This window comes from Varroa destructor, unplaced genomic scaffold (genome assembly GCF_002443255.2).
Source record: "Varroa destructor unplaced genomic scaffold, Vdes_3.0 BEIS01000001.1, whole genome shotgun sequence".
Lineage (NCBI taxonomy): Eukaryota > Metazoa > Arthropoda > Arachnida > Mesostigmata > Varroidae > Varroa > Varroa destructor.
Window position 1 is genome coordinate 17,001,280 of NW_019211454.1, and position 18,839 is coordinate 17,020,118.

The 18,839-nt window shown below is 41.9% G+C and overlaps 1 protein-coding gene across 9 annotated transcripts in view; it reads right to left on the reverse strand.

Moving 5' to 3' along the window:
• Positions 1 to 18,839, reverse strand: part of LOC111242823 (uncharacterized) — an 82,565-nt gene that overhangs the window by 16,041 nt on the left and 47,685 nt on the right. For 7 of the 9 annotated variants that reach the window (XM_086977133.1, XM_086977129.1, XM_086977131.1 and 4 more), the window contains exons 2-3: positions 665 to 821; positions 268 to 429 (exon numbers count right to left, since the gene is read on the reverse strand). In XM_086977133.1, the coding sequence (XP_086833259.1) occupies positions 268 to 429; positions 665 to 821 (319 nt within the window). Of the gene's footprint in view, positions 1 to 267; positions 430 to 664; positions 822 to 3,172; positions 4,240 to 12,282; positions 13,048 to 13,385; positions 13,500 to 18,839 lie in introns of those variants that run through there. The other 2 variants (XM_086977135.1, XM_086977134.1) reach the window with 2 other exon arrangements.

The window sequence follows — 18,839 nt, forward strand, 5'->3', positions numbered from 1 at the left end:
CGTACATATATTAACTAACTATGATGTATGTTTTTATCAAGTATATATTTTTGCGGAAAGCTACACGTGTTTTTTTTTCTTTAATTTGGTCAGACCTATTTTTTCACGTCAAATTAAACTGACGCGATCGTCACGACCTTTTCGTGGCTATAACTTAGCAAAATAGATTGGAATAGGGAGCAGACTAGTCTTCGAGAAGAAGTATTTGTAACACACAACGATAATTTAGCTTTAGTTGATTCAAACGACTATCGCTATGATACTCACTGTAACAGGGGACCTTACAGACGTTTTCCGAATAACCGACGTACGGCTGGCACCAATATTTATCGTTTATTTGAAAAATGCCATGATCTCCGCTGCCGTCGAAACGACCCTTGTGGTACGCCCGTGTATCGAACCGGCTCTCCCAGTAAGCCAGACACAGCCCTGAAAACAATTGAAGAAGAAAGAAATCAGAGAGTGAAACAGAAAAAAATCATAGAGTAATAACAATGAGATGACTAGAGAGAGATAAATAGATCCAGCAATTGGCGCAAGCTTTCACAGATTTTGCCACTATCCGCTTTATATGCCCATAATTTATAAACTGTTAAAGTTACACCTCAGGGCTGCATTTATATGACAAAAACTTAGGTGACATCAAATGATGCGTATGTCTCACACTTATCAAGATCCCGTTTGCTGAACTTGAATCGATCGTGAAGCTCTCGAGCGAGTTCACATCGATCGTAGATCTTGGCGTCCACGATGTGAGGATTCGCCAATGTGAAGGCAACAATCACGCACAAGCCCTGCATTAGCGGATTCCAAGGCAGCATCTGAAAATAAGAAAGCATTGATAAAACGTATAAAAGTCGTATTTGTCATGGATAGAGCGCAAGCAACGAGCTAACGTATACATTGGCCCACAGGGGCACTTTAATGGCCGGATCTATCGGATATCTGTCGTGCCGCAATTCAACGCGCTTACTTAGTCATTTACACTCACTTCCGTACCGCTAAGCAGATGCAAACAAATTTTGTTTTTTAATTGGGACACGATCCGTAGCAGGTGTCGGATCCGGCAAAGGTTCATCGTGATGATCAACTATGTCTAAACCTGTTTTTCGTAATAATTTGGTCTGTGTAGTGTAGCTACAGGGGTGCAATTTTAGACTGCACGCAAGTCCGATTGCGGGGTTCCGCCCACCATAGGCGTAAACTAGAGGTGAAGTAACCAAATAGCAGTTAGATCGCACACGTTACGGCTGAACTGTAATCACCTAGCGAGCTCACAATGATTTTGGGGGCAACTGTATAATTTTTTTGCCGAATATTCATTAGCTTTACCGGCTACTGGTTTAGTTTACACGAGCCTGACAAGCTATGCAGTTTATTCTTAATGGTAAAAACTTTCTCGGCTAGTAATATATTTGGCACATCTTTTGCCATGGTAAGCATATTCTTATTGTTTTTAACTAAGAAAAGAAACCTATTTTTCTCAAATGTAAATGTTAAGCCTTATCTAACTGTTAGCCTACTTTTGCTCGGTATCCTGATATCGTCTCTTTCCTAATCGCTCTAATGTCACCCTGATCTTTACAAATTTTAATAGTTCTCTTACGTATTTTGTGGTCATTATCACGCATGCTTTATTTCCTTTGTCTTAAGTTACCACTATAGCCCATATATCCGTAGATTGTGCAAATAAATTCTGGTAATATATTCGCTGTCAAACGAGATCCGTACAGCAGAAATAGTGTTTATGACATTTAGAGATAAATGCTCGTTACGTTCTGAATGTTGCTATGGTAGGATAATAGTAATTTTTATTAACGTACGTAAGTCCCATATGGAACTGCTAAGGTACGCTGTGGCGCCATATATTTCTGGGTGGCACTATATCTAAATTTTTCGTAAAAACCTCTTATCTGGGCTACGGTTCATAGGTTGTGCGCTGAAGATTGTAAACTGAAGATTAACGTTCGTTAACGAGGAAGATCGCAATGTTGCATGTATTGTTGAATCGTATGTATGTAACTATGTTATATAAATATATGCTTCAAACTTAAATCCAGTACTGCATTAATGTATGCTTTCAAGTGGCTTCAGATGGGGAGACTTCGCCTGCGTGCGAATAGCTACGCTGTTTTTTTTTTGTTTCGGATCTAGTAATTCGAAATAATGTGGTCCCTAAAAGATGTTATGTTGTTGAAGACCCTGGAGCAAGTTTTTCGTAGAATCTAAATTTCAGCTAATGCGCTTGTTACGTTACCGATGGATGCTCGTTTGACGTTAGATGTGATGTTTAATTGTGATCTAAAACGCCAAGGATCTTGCAACGGTCGCTAGTAAAAGGTCAAAAAGCTTCGAATGTATTTAATATGTAATTTTTATCCCCAACGAATCAAAGAGTTGGTTAGAAATGAAGAACTTTTCAATGAAGTTTTTAATCTAGAGGTTACGGGTTTAAAAACAAGATTCATGCTTATACCAGAGTGAATCAATCATCTGAAAGCCTGAAAGTTTTAAATTGAATTTATGGCTGGCTTGTCGATTATAATGCATATATATAATATATATATATAGTATAATATCTGAGCAGCTATTGAAAGTATATGGATCAGTGTGTGCGATGTATAACTGTTCTCTACTTAGTCCTTTATATATAAATAATGAGTCTTTTCTATCGCGTTCACCATATTATTTACTTTGCTGTATTTACTTTACTATAAGAACGGAGTTGCAAGTTGGTGGCAGAGAAGTCCTTGCGCCGCGGGATACGAAATCAAGCTCGTACCAACTGGACGGACGTTAACACGACACGATATAGTCCCATGGCCCTTCTGCGTATTCAACGTACCCATCCAATACGATGCAAGATAAGTTGCATTGCCCAATATCGTACGATTTAGCTTAAGTACCGTTTAACGGTCTACGCTAGGGTTAGAAATTACCGCTTTTGCATAAGCTTTGAACTACCTACGATGATCAAAAACACTTTGTCTTTTGTCTTCGCAAGCTTTTACTAATTGCGAATATTCAAGTAGCTTGCTCAATTAACGTTCGCTGTTCTTACGAGCCATTTGAATACCATTTGATGACCGACAAAAATGGAAACCACCTCCACGTTAATACAAATACATTAGATTGTCCTAAACTCTACACACGGCACTATTGCTACACATACCGGCACAGAACGGTTTTAAGTCCAGTTTCGCCAGTAAGCTTTCTGGCTGCTTCCAACATGAAACAAAGCGTGGTCCGTCTACGTCCGATCTTGAATTTCAATTATGTCCCCTTGTGCTTCTTAGTTCAGTGAGCGAACACGTTATCAGCGCCTTACTTTACAAGGACGTGCGTAAAATCTGCTTGGTATAGCGTCTCCTAAAATCAATGTTTTGCGGTCGTCGTTAAATGTATAATACCACCACTGTCAGGCTACGGGCAAAGCCATCAAAAATATATTTTGCACTTGAAGTACACGAATGGTGCTCGATCCTCAGCTCTCATGGCCGTCCTGATGGTCCGAAATGCAAAGTGCGTATTAACAAATTTTGTACCTCTTTTCTCGGACATCCCAGACAGAGCGTCTGTGTTTCCACGGTGCGCATAATTCAATTACAATCACTTTGATCCACCTGCCATAATAAAGTACCAACTTTGGTTTCCCCTCAACGCCGAATTCAAAATTCCGTTTACCAATTATCATTTATGGCAAGCTATTTTCCTGCCTTATTTTTCACCCCCCGGTTTCCCCTGCCTGCTATCTTCAATGTAACCCCCATGGATCTAAATCAGCGAGATGGGACGTGATGCAGCGTTACACGTTGCTAGGTTACGCTTCTATCACGTGGTCTCGTCATCACTTTGTCATTTGTCACTTAGCGCCGCGGTTCTGCCACCAACAGCGTATGACGGTAACAGGCGGCGGCGCGACACGGCGGTTTGCCATTTCCCCCCGGTAACGAGGCCAGCTTGCAACCTATTGGCAACGGTAGCAGTACCATTAACAGTGGCACGCTAAAGCCTGAAGACAAGATTTCTGCTCTTGAGCGCTTCACTGACTGGAATCGCGTGCTAGCTGTTAGCAATGGCGCGTTTGGCCACCTGCAGACCCCTCGCCAGTGTTGTAACGTAGCGTCCTCATAAATTTTTCATCTTCCGTTGTCACTGTTCATTTTAGCTATTTTAACGGCACAGTTAGGCTCCACAGGATATCATCTGAGAACTGCGTCTTCGTCGTCTTTGTCGAATAGTTCGCTTGCCCCGTTATCGGTGATCGCAGTCATTGTCGACACGATTGCCCGCCTCCCCTAAACACCTCCAATTACAAAGGGAAAGGAAAGGAAAAAGAAAAAACGGAGAGAGAAAAGCCGCTGTTATGGCGTCTCTTTAAGCATTGGGGCAATTTTGTCAAGTTGGTAGTTCTCCGCGACAGCAAAAGGAGCAGCTGCAGCATCTGTATTGAACAGAAGTGGAAAAGCAGTTAAGGGCATGAAACAGACTGAAAATCGTGTCGGGGCAGCGTTTCTAATGATCATTTGTCAAGAACGGGGTTCACACGGGAAAATCAGCTACTGAAGCATTAGGGGGAAATATTGTATTTAGATTTTGATAGAGAAATGCAGTGCTATATGAGTTATTGGAAAATGCCTAAATGATAGCCACAACGGTTGCTACAGACGATGGATTGAAAACTTTCTGTAGTGATTAATATTTGATGATAAGCTTAGAATAATTAAGACGATACAGAGCATGACGATTATGTCGCCTTGTAGGGTTTATATAACTCTATCGGGTTCAAGACAATGTGCTTCAGAAGAAAAACAAACGAGTTGGTGCCCGACCTGGGCATTTTCTCATAGTACCTCCCTTAAAATATAGCCTGACATAGGGATTGTCCATGTTATCAGTGAGATGCCTATTGAGTGCTGCCTAAATCATTTTTGTCCTACCGAACGCCTTGAAAGAGCAGTGCGAATCGACGGCAGTTGTTTGGGGTTTTGTTGCGATATGCCGTTGTCGTATTCTGAATAACATGAGATGAAATCTGGAATAAGTTCATTACGTTTTGTAAAGCTAGCTGTTCCTTTCGTCTTCAAACGATACGTTTAACTGCGCCTTAAAGCGGCCACTTCGACGTGTGGCGTGACGTTTTTCCTACTCCGGAGCCAGAGGGTATACCGCGACAACTGTTGCACGTGTGAAAGCGTATGGCTTTGTATCTCGTTTTTTCTAGAGCAAAAATCAGATCAGCTAGTTAAGTGGGCTCCAGTTTCGATGATGCAGAGCCTCATATGAAAAAATTCTCGATCAGACCACTATAACGCATGCGAATTATCTACAACTTCGCTACTTCTGAACATCGTGCACCAATCAAATTTATAAGCGGGTAATCCATGTGCAGAAAAGCAAAAAGTGTCCAGCCGAAGAAGATAACGACGACAATAAATATCAGTGTCAGACAACAGACTTGCAAGCCGAGGCGGGCATCAAAGCCGCTCATGAGGTCAGATAACATCGACCGATATGCGAGTCGCGTTTACGTAACAGCTGCACATGATTTCTTCCGTCATGTCGGCCGCACGCAAACACTACCAAACTTGAATCTGGCTTCGTGGGAAAAAGTAGAGAAAGAAATACAGATAAAACCGAAGAGGAAAAATCGATTCCAGACATTGGCCGTTGCGAAAGCATCCGCGGCGATGGGACAGCATTAGCCTGCAGCACCCGTTACCCGCAGCTCGATATCAGACTGTTCGCGCTTCCGGCTCTGCCGATGAGCTAACGACAATTACCTTTGCTTCCGATGAGGGCAACAGCATAGAGCAAAGCGGATGAGCGGTCGTTCAGGCGGGCGCGAAGAAACGACAACTTAGAGTCGCCAACCCAGCACACCGACGTTATATTGACGTTAATGAAGCCCTCCGCCGGTGACTAGAGCTGCCCGGTCGGTTCAATGGGACGATAAAGATCAACAGGGAAGGTGGTGTAATCGTCCCGAACGGCGTAATGACTATTTGTGTTATGACAGCAGAAACAAGGATAAGTAAACGCGGAGAATACTTAACAGTAGAGTCGTGGATTCAGACTTTAACCGCTTTCCTAGCCAATTACATACCGCAGCATATACGCTACCGCTATAACGATGACAGTAGGATTATGTATAAAATAATAAGGTTTTCGTCCCGTATAATTTTCATACAATGTAATGCGAATATCGTCATGGCTACGCAGGCCAACGAAAAATATCACCATCAGCTTGAGTTCGCAATTGCAGCAAGTCAAGGTCGTGGCATAGGTCTAGTATAGAATTCACTTCTTCAGAAAACTGTGTGTACACACGCGCACACTGACGCGTGATACATGCAAAAGCTGTTAGGCTCACAATGGACTTGTGAGAGAAGATCCTTGTGCTTGCCAAGCCGATAGTAACAAAGTGGCAACGTAAACAAACAAAAAGACTGACGAAACTATGCTCACGTATCCAAACGACTCTCACTCGTTTGTCGGATCAGTGAGGTTACAGGATAGTGGACTACGATGTTTACATGTCCATAATGAACATAGGAAATACTGCGTCTTAAATATTGCATTGCACGTTTTCTCAACGAAACAATCACCGTTGTGTCGACGCGGAAGGTTTTTGGTACCGAGAATGCTTCATTATAGTTTAGAGTTTCCTGGTCAGATTACACTGTGTCTGTCGAATTGTACTCCATTGCTGATCGAAATCTCAATGGATTTTTTCGATGTAATCTTTGTTAGGCCCGTAACAGGCACTATACCGAAACTGCATAGAATTGCTATTGAAATGAAGCCCTTTACTTCACACTGTTCTGCGTATGCCACTATACAGGATAATAGAGTTCGCAAATTGATAGTTTTTCGTAGTAGATGGATAGCATTGCTGTGTTCCGTATTTCCCAACGTGCAAAAAGTAATACAATTTTGATACCATTGATTAATGTTGGCCTGATCAACGAATGGGGCATATAGGCACCGTATATCACGACCTTTCGCTAATTTCACAGTCTGAAAATAGATCCGTTTGTATCGACGTACATCGGTCATTGAGAAACTGAAAAGAAAAAAAATAATTTTGACCGATTTCATTCAAAACAAAACACTATGATATGGTCCTTTGTTAGATAGATGGGTCGGTTTTGAATTCGTCTCACAGTGCCCGAAAGCGAATGTTTATTGTCGCTCAACGTAAACCCAAAACTTGAACACGCAGGACATTCGCGCGAGCGCTTCAACCAGATTCCATAGCTCAAGATAAGCGACTTCATATGCTTGCCGATGTCTATTACTGATTCTCAACGGTTCTAAACGTTTTGTGTCATTTATATTTTTCCTATAAGATAGATTGTATAAGACGAATTAGTTTAACAGTGCATAGACGGTTGGAAACGAGGTCTTCGTCAGACGTGCGACCAACGTATCCAAAAACGGATAAAAGTGGCAGAAAAAATATTTTTCAGTGGGCAGCTCATCCGCTATACGCAATCGGCTTCGTGTTGCCAATGAGCATTTTTCTTGTTTTTACTTTTATATAAGATGTGTGTGAATAATAAATAGATCGAAAGAGCAGACACACACATATTGCAATGTACCGAAATACCTGCGGCTTTATCGACCCGCTAGATCGGTGGTGTGTGAAGAGCGTCAACAGACATTTTCATCATCATAAACCAATTCGCCGGGGCAACGAAGTTCGAATGCAGTCTAATGATATTTCGCCCCACCTGGGCCCTGCTTCACTAATATATCAAGTTTTGGGCCATTAATTAAGTAATGGTAACAAAAAACAAAAGAGCATGCTTTTGCTGAGTTTTCACAACGGAAAGACTCGTCACGGCGGGGATAGTATTCCAACAATGTCACCTTGAGCTCGCTTTACATCGACGCCACCTCAGACCAATCTCAATTAACGAGACAGCGACACTTTTTAGCATTGATATCATCAATGCTAAAAAATGCGTTTGAAACAATGCGTTTGAAAAAGGTCCATTTGCTGCGGATGACGGCGATCAGTGGCACTAATTGATTTCTATGACCCGATATAACCACGTTTTTTCGGGTACATGTGGAATAAGTGTAGCAATCTCAGTGGCAACTCTTGCGCGGGTTCAAGTTAAATTTATATGCATATTGGAGCGCTAAAACCCATCAGTTTTCCTGATATAAGTGGACTGTACGGCGTGATTCCATCATCCCATCGCAAAGCGTGACTAAATCGACTTTTCAGTATGATACCTAAAACTAGCTGCGGATTGTACAATTAATCGAGCCTTGAGGGATCAGCGAGCCTCTTTTGTTAGACAGAAACATGCTCATAGGATATAACAAAATTCTACTGAAATATCCGACACTGGAAGGTCATTTAACTGCGCCTTTAGCAACGCTTTACGATTTTATACAAATAAGGAGACTGAAAATGGAAATGATTTCTTCAAATTCGTTCCGCTCCACCACACGCGGTGTACGTGAGTCAAAAGCCAGATATAGTCTGGCGCCTATTTTCGAAAGTTAACGGTGAACAGAAGGAAAACGAAAAATCTTAAAAAGAGCAAACATCTGACAGAATACACAGTTTGTTTAGTAAAGCTATAGCAAGGGTAACCCACCCCAAGATGAACGGCCATGGTGATCGTATGCGAATTAGGGCGCTTCACTTCCACTCACATTCACAATTGTAATTGACGCAACCCGCCACGCCGACTCCTTTTACTAGGCATGATGGCCTTAGGCTCAATATTCAATGTACGGAATCGTTCAAATATAAACTTTCGAGCTTTATGTTTGGCACTTCTGCGCTAATTAAGCATTACTTCAGACAGTCGATCCCCAGCACAGAACGAACCATCTGCCCCCGTTATATGCACTTGGCCTTGCTGGTATATTGATCACGTCTCATTCATAGACATGAAAGCAGATCTACGGCTTGGTCCTGATAAACAGGCGTCAGTGTCCTTTCTCTTTGCGGTTCCGACTATGCTGACTGTTCGAGGCACACGCGTCCTGTGATAGCCTTGAATGATGAATTTTCCACATATAAGTAACCTCTCAGTTCAACATATCATTTACGTTTATATTATTGCTTGTGTAACGATAAGTTGCCCTTAAGCGTGTAGGTTCAAATGTGGACCATTACGGATTAAAACAAGTGTACGGCTGATGCAGGTCGTATCTCGCTTTTGTGCACGTAGCGGAAGCGTGCATGGTAAACTAAAAATGGTCAGTGATGATACATTTTTTTTGCTGTGCTTCCTGGGCCGGCTTTCTTCGCTGTTTGAAATTTAAAGAGGGCTCAATCCACGCTGTGATTCCACTACACAGCGCCACCAAGGGCGGCTACGGATGTAGACGCGGACACAAGAACTGCGTGAGCCGTTGATCCTGTACCGATATGGGATACAAGCAAATGTTTTTGTTATCGTTCTTGCTGCTGTCGTTGTTATTATTGTTCTCCTACTGATGCTGTTCCTGATGATTTTCTCGCCAAATCTGTAGTCCCTGGCTTATGAGATTGGCGCGTGGCAGGTTGTAGCCCGGACTGCCTGGCATCATAACATATACAGATAGGCATCGGTCGGATTTTTGCCGGATTCATAGGCGAAATATGTAGGCATATGGATGGGCTTATTTATAGTAAATGATATAGTAAAAAAAAAAAGTTCCAATGGGCTTTATTAGAAGAGAGCGTCGCAGTTGGTTAACTACCCACTCATCTATTATTTCCCTTCTCCTAATTTCACTCGCCAATATACTTGCTTTGAACACAGTTTACCATATTTGTCTGGCACAAGAAACCGGGGGTCACTGAAAAGTCATGACCTGCTCATATAGTATTGTAGTTTTGCTGCCTGTATAAATTGTCTAGATGACCTTTAGACTGTTCTTAGCCAGCACTCAAGCAATCGTTGTCAATTATGGGGTAAAATTGATTTAACAAAATTCAGCGATAGCGATAGTTGGACGGACGTACAATGTGACGCTCAGCGAACTAAGCCGTTATTGCCGCTTTATAGTCACAAAAAGGATTTAATGCATAAAACTAGCAATCAGGTTTTTGCCTTTGTACGCGGAAAAGTCCCGTGGGTAAGAGCGGTGGCAAACATCCGGACCCAGTGCCCCTGCCCACTTGATATCTACCTGCTGATCAAAATGGTGTTAAAAAAGCAGTAATATGATTGCTTCTTTGGACGATCTACCAATTCCATTACAGTAGACGAACTTCAGGTGGATTGTGTAATGCGTATAGGATACGGTCAAACAAAGGAGACGAAATAATGATTTACATACGCCTGCATGTGAAAGCAGCGGCGGCGATAATTTTTTTTTTCGTAAATAACAAGTCAAAGTAATCAATAGCATCAAATATCAAAGAATCTTCGTCGAAGAGAAAGCGAAGAAAAGGGAAATAGACCTGTCTTCAGGGCTTTTTATCTGCAAACGCATGGACTATTAGATTTGACGGGCATTACGGACCCATAGGCAATGCTGAAAATGGAGCTCATTCGTTCCGCCGACGACGAGACGTCAACAAGAACGAAGCAATCTTATAGAGTTTCGGTGGAGCCATCTTCTTTCCCAGTTCTCCTATAATTTACACACTCAAAACGGATTATTTTGATACGTCCTAGATATTACACGACTGGTGTGATCGACTAAAGAAACAAAATACATTACGATAGCCGTGGGGCCAAGACCAAGCATAAAAGACATGGGATTAGCTCTCGTCAGTTTCTAAAAGTCTAGATAGCGCGATGGGTCGCGCTCAAACTTTGATGCTGAAGTCGTCGTACTTAACGATGCCGCCGAGCGTCATTATTGCCAACTCCGCCACGGTCGCCTCCTATTAAAAATTTGACGGACTTCAGCTGCGACGAGCCGAACGAGCATAGCTGGGCGAAAGCCTGTTACCCGGTTGTAGATTCGCCAAAAGTTATTGGTCACAGGTGACTGGCAAAGACATCGAACGCTGTAGCAGCCAAAAGTCGGTGCAAAAATGGCTCCGCAAACCTACAGGTGATAGAAACGTCGCATTACTGCCTCAGGCATTCATTTCGTGATTCGTAGTTTCTCTTTACTTTACTTTTACTAGTGTTCTTCTTTACTCTGGACGCCGTTGGAACTGGTCAGCTTCTGTGCGGGTGCTAAACCAACCCGGCTGTGACACTCAGGCGTTCCAGGCTGTCTACGGTACGAGCCTCCAATCGGCATCGTTCAGACGTCATCGCTTGATTCGATGTCTAACCTAATAGGATAAGTACCGTTAGAGGCAGAACTGACGGCGACCCGATATATGGCGTTGTTGATTCTTCGGCTTTTAAAATGATAGGAAATGAAGATTGGCATGATACTGATGAAAAGCCCTTATTATACTTTTATTTTTATCGTAATTCTGTGGCATAACCATCGGCGTGAAATAGTGTGAACAAAACTGAAACAAATAATCAAGACTACCAGCTGAAAATGCAGGCGGTCCGACTAAGATGATGATGAGCTGTATCTTTCGTTGTTTTGGCAGCTGACTCTTTATGGACGCGGACAGTCGTTTTAGGCCGCACAATTATATCATGGAATGGGAGGCCTTTGTACAAGATGCGTGGCTGCAAGGATCAGTTGTGTTGAATTCCTACAGTTTTTATTATAATATCCAGTGATAGATGATGGGCTGATTAGACAAAACAGCCGTCACCGAATAAGGATCCGCGTAAAGCCGAACGTCCTTAATGCCCCGGCACGAATAGCGAGCGACGAATGTTGAAGCACGAACACTCGTCTGATTTTCGATTGACAACGAGCAAAAGTTTAGGGAAGAATGATATTACTTCATGGCATTCGTTCGTAGCAATATAAAACGGTGCTAATTATTGCCAGTTGTTTGCGATTGTGGCGTTTCAAAATAACGAAAATCAAGAACCTTACATGCTTAACGGCACTGGCCTTAATATTAATGTATAAGCACATAGAAAAAGTAGGCACGTGTAATTACTTGATACAATTTTTAATTGAAATGTTGATGTCCACAAAACGGTTCAAATAAATAAATGCGGAACAGTATACGACTCGCTCCAGACCGTGGAAAAAGTAATTAACAGAGAAACTTTAGACAATTTCTAGACTGAATCCTCCGCGTGTTGGTTTTCAAATATCTCTATCGAACGGTTTGGTTTGATGTTTTCTACGCAACGAGTTAGTTTTATTGTGCGTCCCACAAGTACTTCATTTTCCTGTTATATTATATATGTATATATACCTATATACTTATATAGATATATATACCTGTATAGGTTAAGTGTAAACCGATTGATGCAAGAGCCAAGCCGCTCGTTAAATGCCTCTTCGTTGAAACTACGAGTCACACGCTCAGGTTTAATGTACTGGAACACAGAGACTTGCTTTAAGATAGAGAAGACAAGATCGATATTTATCGACTGTCCTTGCTACGATATGCATAACCTCTACCAAGCTTCATGGAAATGAAGTAATTTATATCAAAGGATACGTGAAGTATATGCGATGGCATAACTGTTTATGATGTTGGACGTCACAAGAGATGTTGGATGTCAGGTTATTGGAACGTTGTACTTTCCTACAAAATGTTTGATTGCAATGGATGCATGTGCATCATAAGCAACAAAAAAAACAAGGTCTTCCCTAGGCTTTGGTCTCAACTTAACCCGAATAGTGCATTTATTAGAAGTAGCGGGTGTATAATAACTATATTCCTTGATTCTAGGTTCTGCTCGCCCCCTTAACAGGTATGTTAATTTCGTATAATAGCGCTTTTGCTTTTTTATTTCTATCCTGTATATAATATTTCAAAAAACTACTCTGCTTTCATCCCCAATTATGTATCTTATGTATGACGTTTTTCCTGAAGAAGACTGTCCGACTTTTGGTAAGTGACCGCGGACTGCGTTGAACCATCGGTGCCGTGATACATTGTTCTCGTCAGCGATGCGATCCGAGCAATCAACCGATATCCGAGGCCAATGTTCCTCCAGGCAAGCAGATAAATTTGTGAGATTTCAAAGGTGCTTGACACTGAAACAATGTAAAAATTAAGACCTTTCAGTGAATCCGGCCCTGATAACCGCCTTTCTTGTACCTCGCTAGCATTATGATGACGATATGTCGTCATGTTCTGGTCGTTTGCATTCGTTTACATATGTGTCTCGATAAAAACTATTACTCCATATACAGCAGGAAGACAAAAAGCTGACTGGCTGCTGCCATTTTGAAATACCACCACCGATGCATACCTACAGGCCACCCTATAGAACAGAAGAATCTTACTATAGCATGATCTCATGATTCTCCATGATTTGTCTATTGAGAGAGGACATTTACATATACAAGAAAATGCGGTTGCGATATCATACCAGATCGAATCTTGTCTTCCTTTTTAGGTTTGTATGCTTGCGCGCACACCCTGATCACTTATTACGCATCGTTTGAGTTTGAACTGACTTCAATGCAACGGCATGTGACCGAGATATTCAGTGCTAACTCGTACCAAATGGAGCTCGCAAGTGCAGTTCGTAACGAAGTTCCCCTTCAAAGTAGAAAATACTGATCGAAGCACTCCTTATTGCCGGTAAGTGAGGCTTCTCGGCACGCGGTGAGGGAGTCGGTTTCTGTCATGACGTCTTCAATTTTTTCTATTATTACGGCTACTGGTTAAGCGGATGCTTTGCCCTTCGAAGGCACTGTCATTTGTGACAACAAACTAACGATCCTGTAAAATGCCTTCATTTTCTTCAATATTTTTTCTTTTTTTTTTTTGTTTTTGGGATCCTAGGTGCGTTCGTCGCATCAATTAGCACACATCTGCATTTCGGTTTAATTCGTTCCGGGAGTCATGAACGATAACCACGCAGACACTAGATAAATTCCGTTCCAATCCAGACGCTTCATGCAAGCAACGACGTCTGTCTGTCTGAACGCTTTGAAACGCGTTGGTGTCGTCGGCGCCGTGTTACGGCAGCGGAAATAGGTCTCCTCGACGTGCCGTTCCCTGAACCTGTGAATTAACAGTGACGCTAGCGATTGAATAACGCCCGATGTCGACCCTATTCATCTCTATCGCTTGTCACACTCACTTATGCCACCGCAAAAGTTGCCCTTCAAAGTACGCAAAAGAGGAACTTTGTATTGAATCCTCACTTTTGACTTCCCCTATCCCGCAACAACTAACGACGCAAACAGAAGATGAAGTCAAGTCGCAACCGCAGAAATAGCGACAGCAGCAGAAACAAAAACGTCACCGACGGTAGATAACGGTGCATTACACAAGCATTGAAAACTTTGAAGTTTCGTTACATATCAGTGGAGCTCACGGCGCTTTTCTTTGACTCATTCCTACCATAGATGGCCGTACGACGCTCGCAGCTTCAAAAAAATAAAGAGAAATCGAAAGGCAACTTTCAAAGAAAAAAGGACCAATAGCCAGATGAAGCTTTCTCGAGTTGGCCAAGCGCCAGATTCAGCATCAACAGATGGGGACCACTTGTACGCGCCGTTTTCTACGTATTGGGGAGCATTTAGTGGAAGAAACATGGCCACTGACTCCGGCGGCTTATTGAGACGGATGGTCAATTGCTACGAAATACTAGGAAACGTGTTACTCGTCATTTTTCGTATTGTCTCAATATCCTAAAAGCTCTGTCTAGAATTTAGTCTGCTTATGAGCTCTCAATGGTGTGGCGTCGCACGTCCGCCGTTGACCAGCAACGGTAGCGCTATGAGCGATGTCACATTCAATACACTTCAACGTCAGCCGGCCCTGCATATCGTTTAACAACAGCAGCAAAGGCTCTAGTACTCGCAATAGAACCGTCAACGGCTTCGGAAACAAAATATCGCCATTATAAGGGTAGCAGGATCATGTCTACACGAAATCATCGCAAGACCAGAATTCCGTAGGTGATTATGTTGGGCCATCGGTGGGCGTCGTGATTGTGATCTCATTATGTATTATGTTAGCCGACCGATTAGATATTCATTTGGCTCCCCTTCTGTTTGGAGCATCACTAGAGAGAAGTGAACCAATAGAAATACGTGATACTCTTCATTGGCATAATACATACGTAAAACTTCAAAAAACGAACTGAGGTATATGTTTTGCGAATGTATATGGTATGCACACATCGTGAGGTACCGAGCGCTGTTGGTGCCTAATTGCCCGCTGGTTGAGTTTGACGTAAATAATAGGTCTTATTACGAATAAACCTTGCCGTCAACGAATCAGGCAATCGGAGGTCAAGGATGTGTTTGACTTTGGTGTTTATTTTAGGTATACTCACATATAATAGTCCTATAGTTCATCAATATAAATGTTGTTGTTTCTATTATTGTTATTATCACGATTGATTATAATTATGGTTATAATATCGGCGGAATCACCGTAGCGCACTGGGCATCGTTTATAGGCGAGATCACGTGGAAAGGCTGGATAGATGCTTTCATTTTTCGTAGGTTGACATTAATTTATTTAATGGACGCCTTAATTATACCTCGCATATCATTCGGAGAGAGAACATTGTTTGAATGCAGACATGGGTAAATTAATGACTGTCTGTTTGTCCACGCCTTGGCAGTTTATTAAGATTCGGCAATGACGCGTGCCATCCGATTTACAGTCATAAAAAAATGAACTACTTTGATGGGCATCTCATATAAATGTCTACAATAGTTATAATTCATGATAACCGACATTATCGTGGCTTGATCCTCTTGCTGGGCTGCGTCACGACGAGAACGTCCAACAAAAGCTTTCGTTCGTAATACACACGCGCTCATTCGCTACCCAAGCGTCATTGATTTCATGACTCATATATAGCCGATGGACCTCGCGAATGCCGATCGCATCTGCGGCTAAACTTCATTGGGTGTGTTCCACCATCCACTGTCATCACTATAACTATTGTGGATATGGTCACGCAACGAAGTGCACTGCTTCATGTTTTAGTGGAACGCCGGATCAGTTCGATGAAATCGCAAGAGCAACATATGAATTAGCGGTAGTTCTAGCAATATCTATAGTGAAGTCATGAGCGGAAAACTCACGAGGTCCAGAAATCGAAGTTGTAATGATTGATTTAAGCAAACACGGCGCAGGCGGGCTGGATTGGCCACGGTACAAAATTGTTGTACATTTCACTAGTAATGTTCATCAACGCCATGGTAGATGGGAACGTTTTCCACATGGCACAATAATGTAAAGTTGTAGGTGAATTTGAAAATGAAGGAAAAGAAAATTGGCACAGCGCATTTTTTTTTGTAAAATCAGTTGCTGATCAATTGAGCCATTGATTGGCCGGTCATGCTAGCACATTGAGAACGATCACTGGTTTTTGACTTTGTTCGTGATCAGTTATGAGGAAGAGGCATTCAGAGCAAGGAAGGTGATTCTAGAGTCCTGACAGGTTATAACGAGGCCGAAAGCAGCAGTGCCTAACGGGCGATATCGGATGTAAGATTCCATGTATTTAATGCTTCCAAACGACATCGCCATAGGTCGAAGATATTGGCAAGCTACCATAAACTATGGATCGATGCGATGGTAACGCGTTTGCCTATCAAATACAAGGACACGTGAGAGAAAGCTAGAAAGATATTGACAGACATACCATTCATTTTAAGTGCAGTAAGTAGCAATTACCCATTGAAAGTAGTAAAGTCTAAGGCAGCAATACTGGACATCGAACTCAGGAGATGTTCTATTGATTGCCAGGAATCACAGAATGTTAACTTAGTTGCGATACCATTTTATAAGGCATGCGTAACCGTAAACAGACGCGATCGGCAGCAATATATTTTTAACACTACACGAGCAGATCATTACCTGTAATAGACTACCAACGAAGACTAGTCATAGCAAGCGGAATTACAACTACGTCATCCGCTATTAGGCACAACGTTTCCAATAACCAGACTACAGATAATAAAGTCAAAGCGACAGTTTTAGATAGCGGGATTCATGGGTACGACCTACTGTAAATCTCACGATTGAGGGTATACGGTATTTTCATTCTGCTTTGAAGGTCGCGCTAGTGGCGACGTGAACAGAACCTCACGAGATGTTTGATTCAATAACGATCATAGCTACGACGATCGGTGCACTGAAAGTTATCAGAGGTATCAGCAGTACACCGCTGTACACAGGGTGGATGAGCTGTCATTGTCATGACCCGACATCCCAAATACTATATGTACCACAAACGTAGTCGGCAAAAGTTGTACATGCTCGAACAGCATGGCAATTGCGGCATAGGTGACAAAATCTGGAAAAACATAGGTAAGTTGAAAAAGTAATATTTTCTCTGTCTTTGTTTCATTAAATTTTAGGTTATCGTCGTAGGTGGGTAGGTAACAATAACACTTAATCGTATTAAATTAGATAACTAGAATAAGATGCCAAAAACGCGTACGTATTCGAGCTATTCTATTCTAAGAAAAACACCCTTTAACATACCTATTATAGTACCCAAGTGCTAATCTCAGCAAGGCGCATATACGACAGGCGCAACTCTTTAAAATACTAAAGAAAAATTCTTTTCTTTTCAACTGAGCAAGGTAAATGTTTCTAAATGACAGTCCAAGCTATAGCTTGTTGTGCACTCGTCGCCGACACATACATGTCTTACTTGATGAAATTATCCGGACACCCGCCCATTAAATCGAGTGGTAGAAGCTACATCGTAGGGCTACCTCTTACTATAGGCAACGTCACAAACGAACGTACGTCAATGTATACGGATCACCTTCCGAAACAGCAGACCATCGGAGACGTTAGCCAATGTGGTCCGGAAAAAGAAAACCACTGACGACAGATCCGGATAGGCCAGTATCGAACATTTCATCAGAGAAATGGTTGTCAGTCTGAACGTGGCCTTTGTAAGGAACTGCCATTTCCAGCTGTGAATTCGACCTTTGCGGATACAAGTACGACCCAATGTAAAAGTATTGGTGTTTTTAGCTGCGGCCTATTCGTAAATTTATAGAATCGCACCCATGATTGATATTAGTTAGCGTGGATAGACCTTTGTGCGGAGCAACATTTACTCTAAAATCGTCCCAAAATATAGAAATACGGCTCTGAAATTGGCATCTGATAGCTGCATCTGTAAACAGTGTTCAATCTTCCGAAGACAGCAAAGCTTTTTGTTAATTCATATTTATTTTTTAGTAGAGATACATTTCGAAGATAAATTCAAACACATGTCTGTTAAGAAGGAAATACCTCTACAAACCACTCTTGAGTTCGAGCTCTTTATTTAAGGCAAAGGTTAAATGTACCTATATGGTAGGCGTTCTGGCCTTTCATCTCTTTCATAGCTAATATCTGTGTACAAGCCTAAATCAATTGTGTTCTTGCTTGGCTAGAGAAATTCAAAGGATTCTGGCGGCGATCGAGTGCTATATTTTTCATCATGGACGTCAGTGGCTAATAACAGGGCCCTTCAAGACCGTTCTGCAAGTAAAGCTGTTTACTTATTTCTGACTATTGTTCAATGCAGAAGATCGAGATATCGCGCACGTCTCACTGAAGACAATGGCACATTCTCTCTGCTGCTCTATATAACGTAAACGTACATTTGGTTGTTTTAAGAATATTATATAATACGAACAGACCACGTTTGTTAGTGAAATGTATACGATGGCACTGTCTGCGTCTCAAATAAATCCGCAAATATTCAAATGTGATCTGAGTAAAAATCGTGGAAGTTCTGAAATGATAACGGAACTTTTTCTTACAAAACATACCTTCCGCATATATAAATTTAGTTCAAGTAATTATTTCTTCTCTATTTTTAATTTCTCTTTAGAACTTG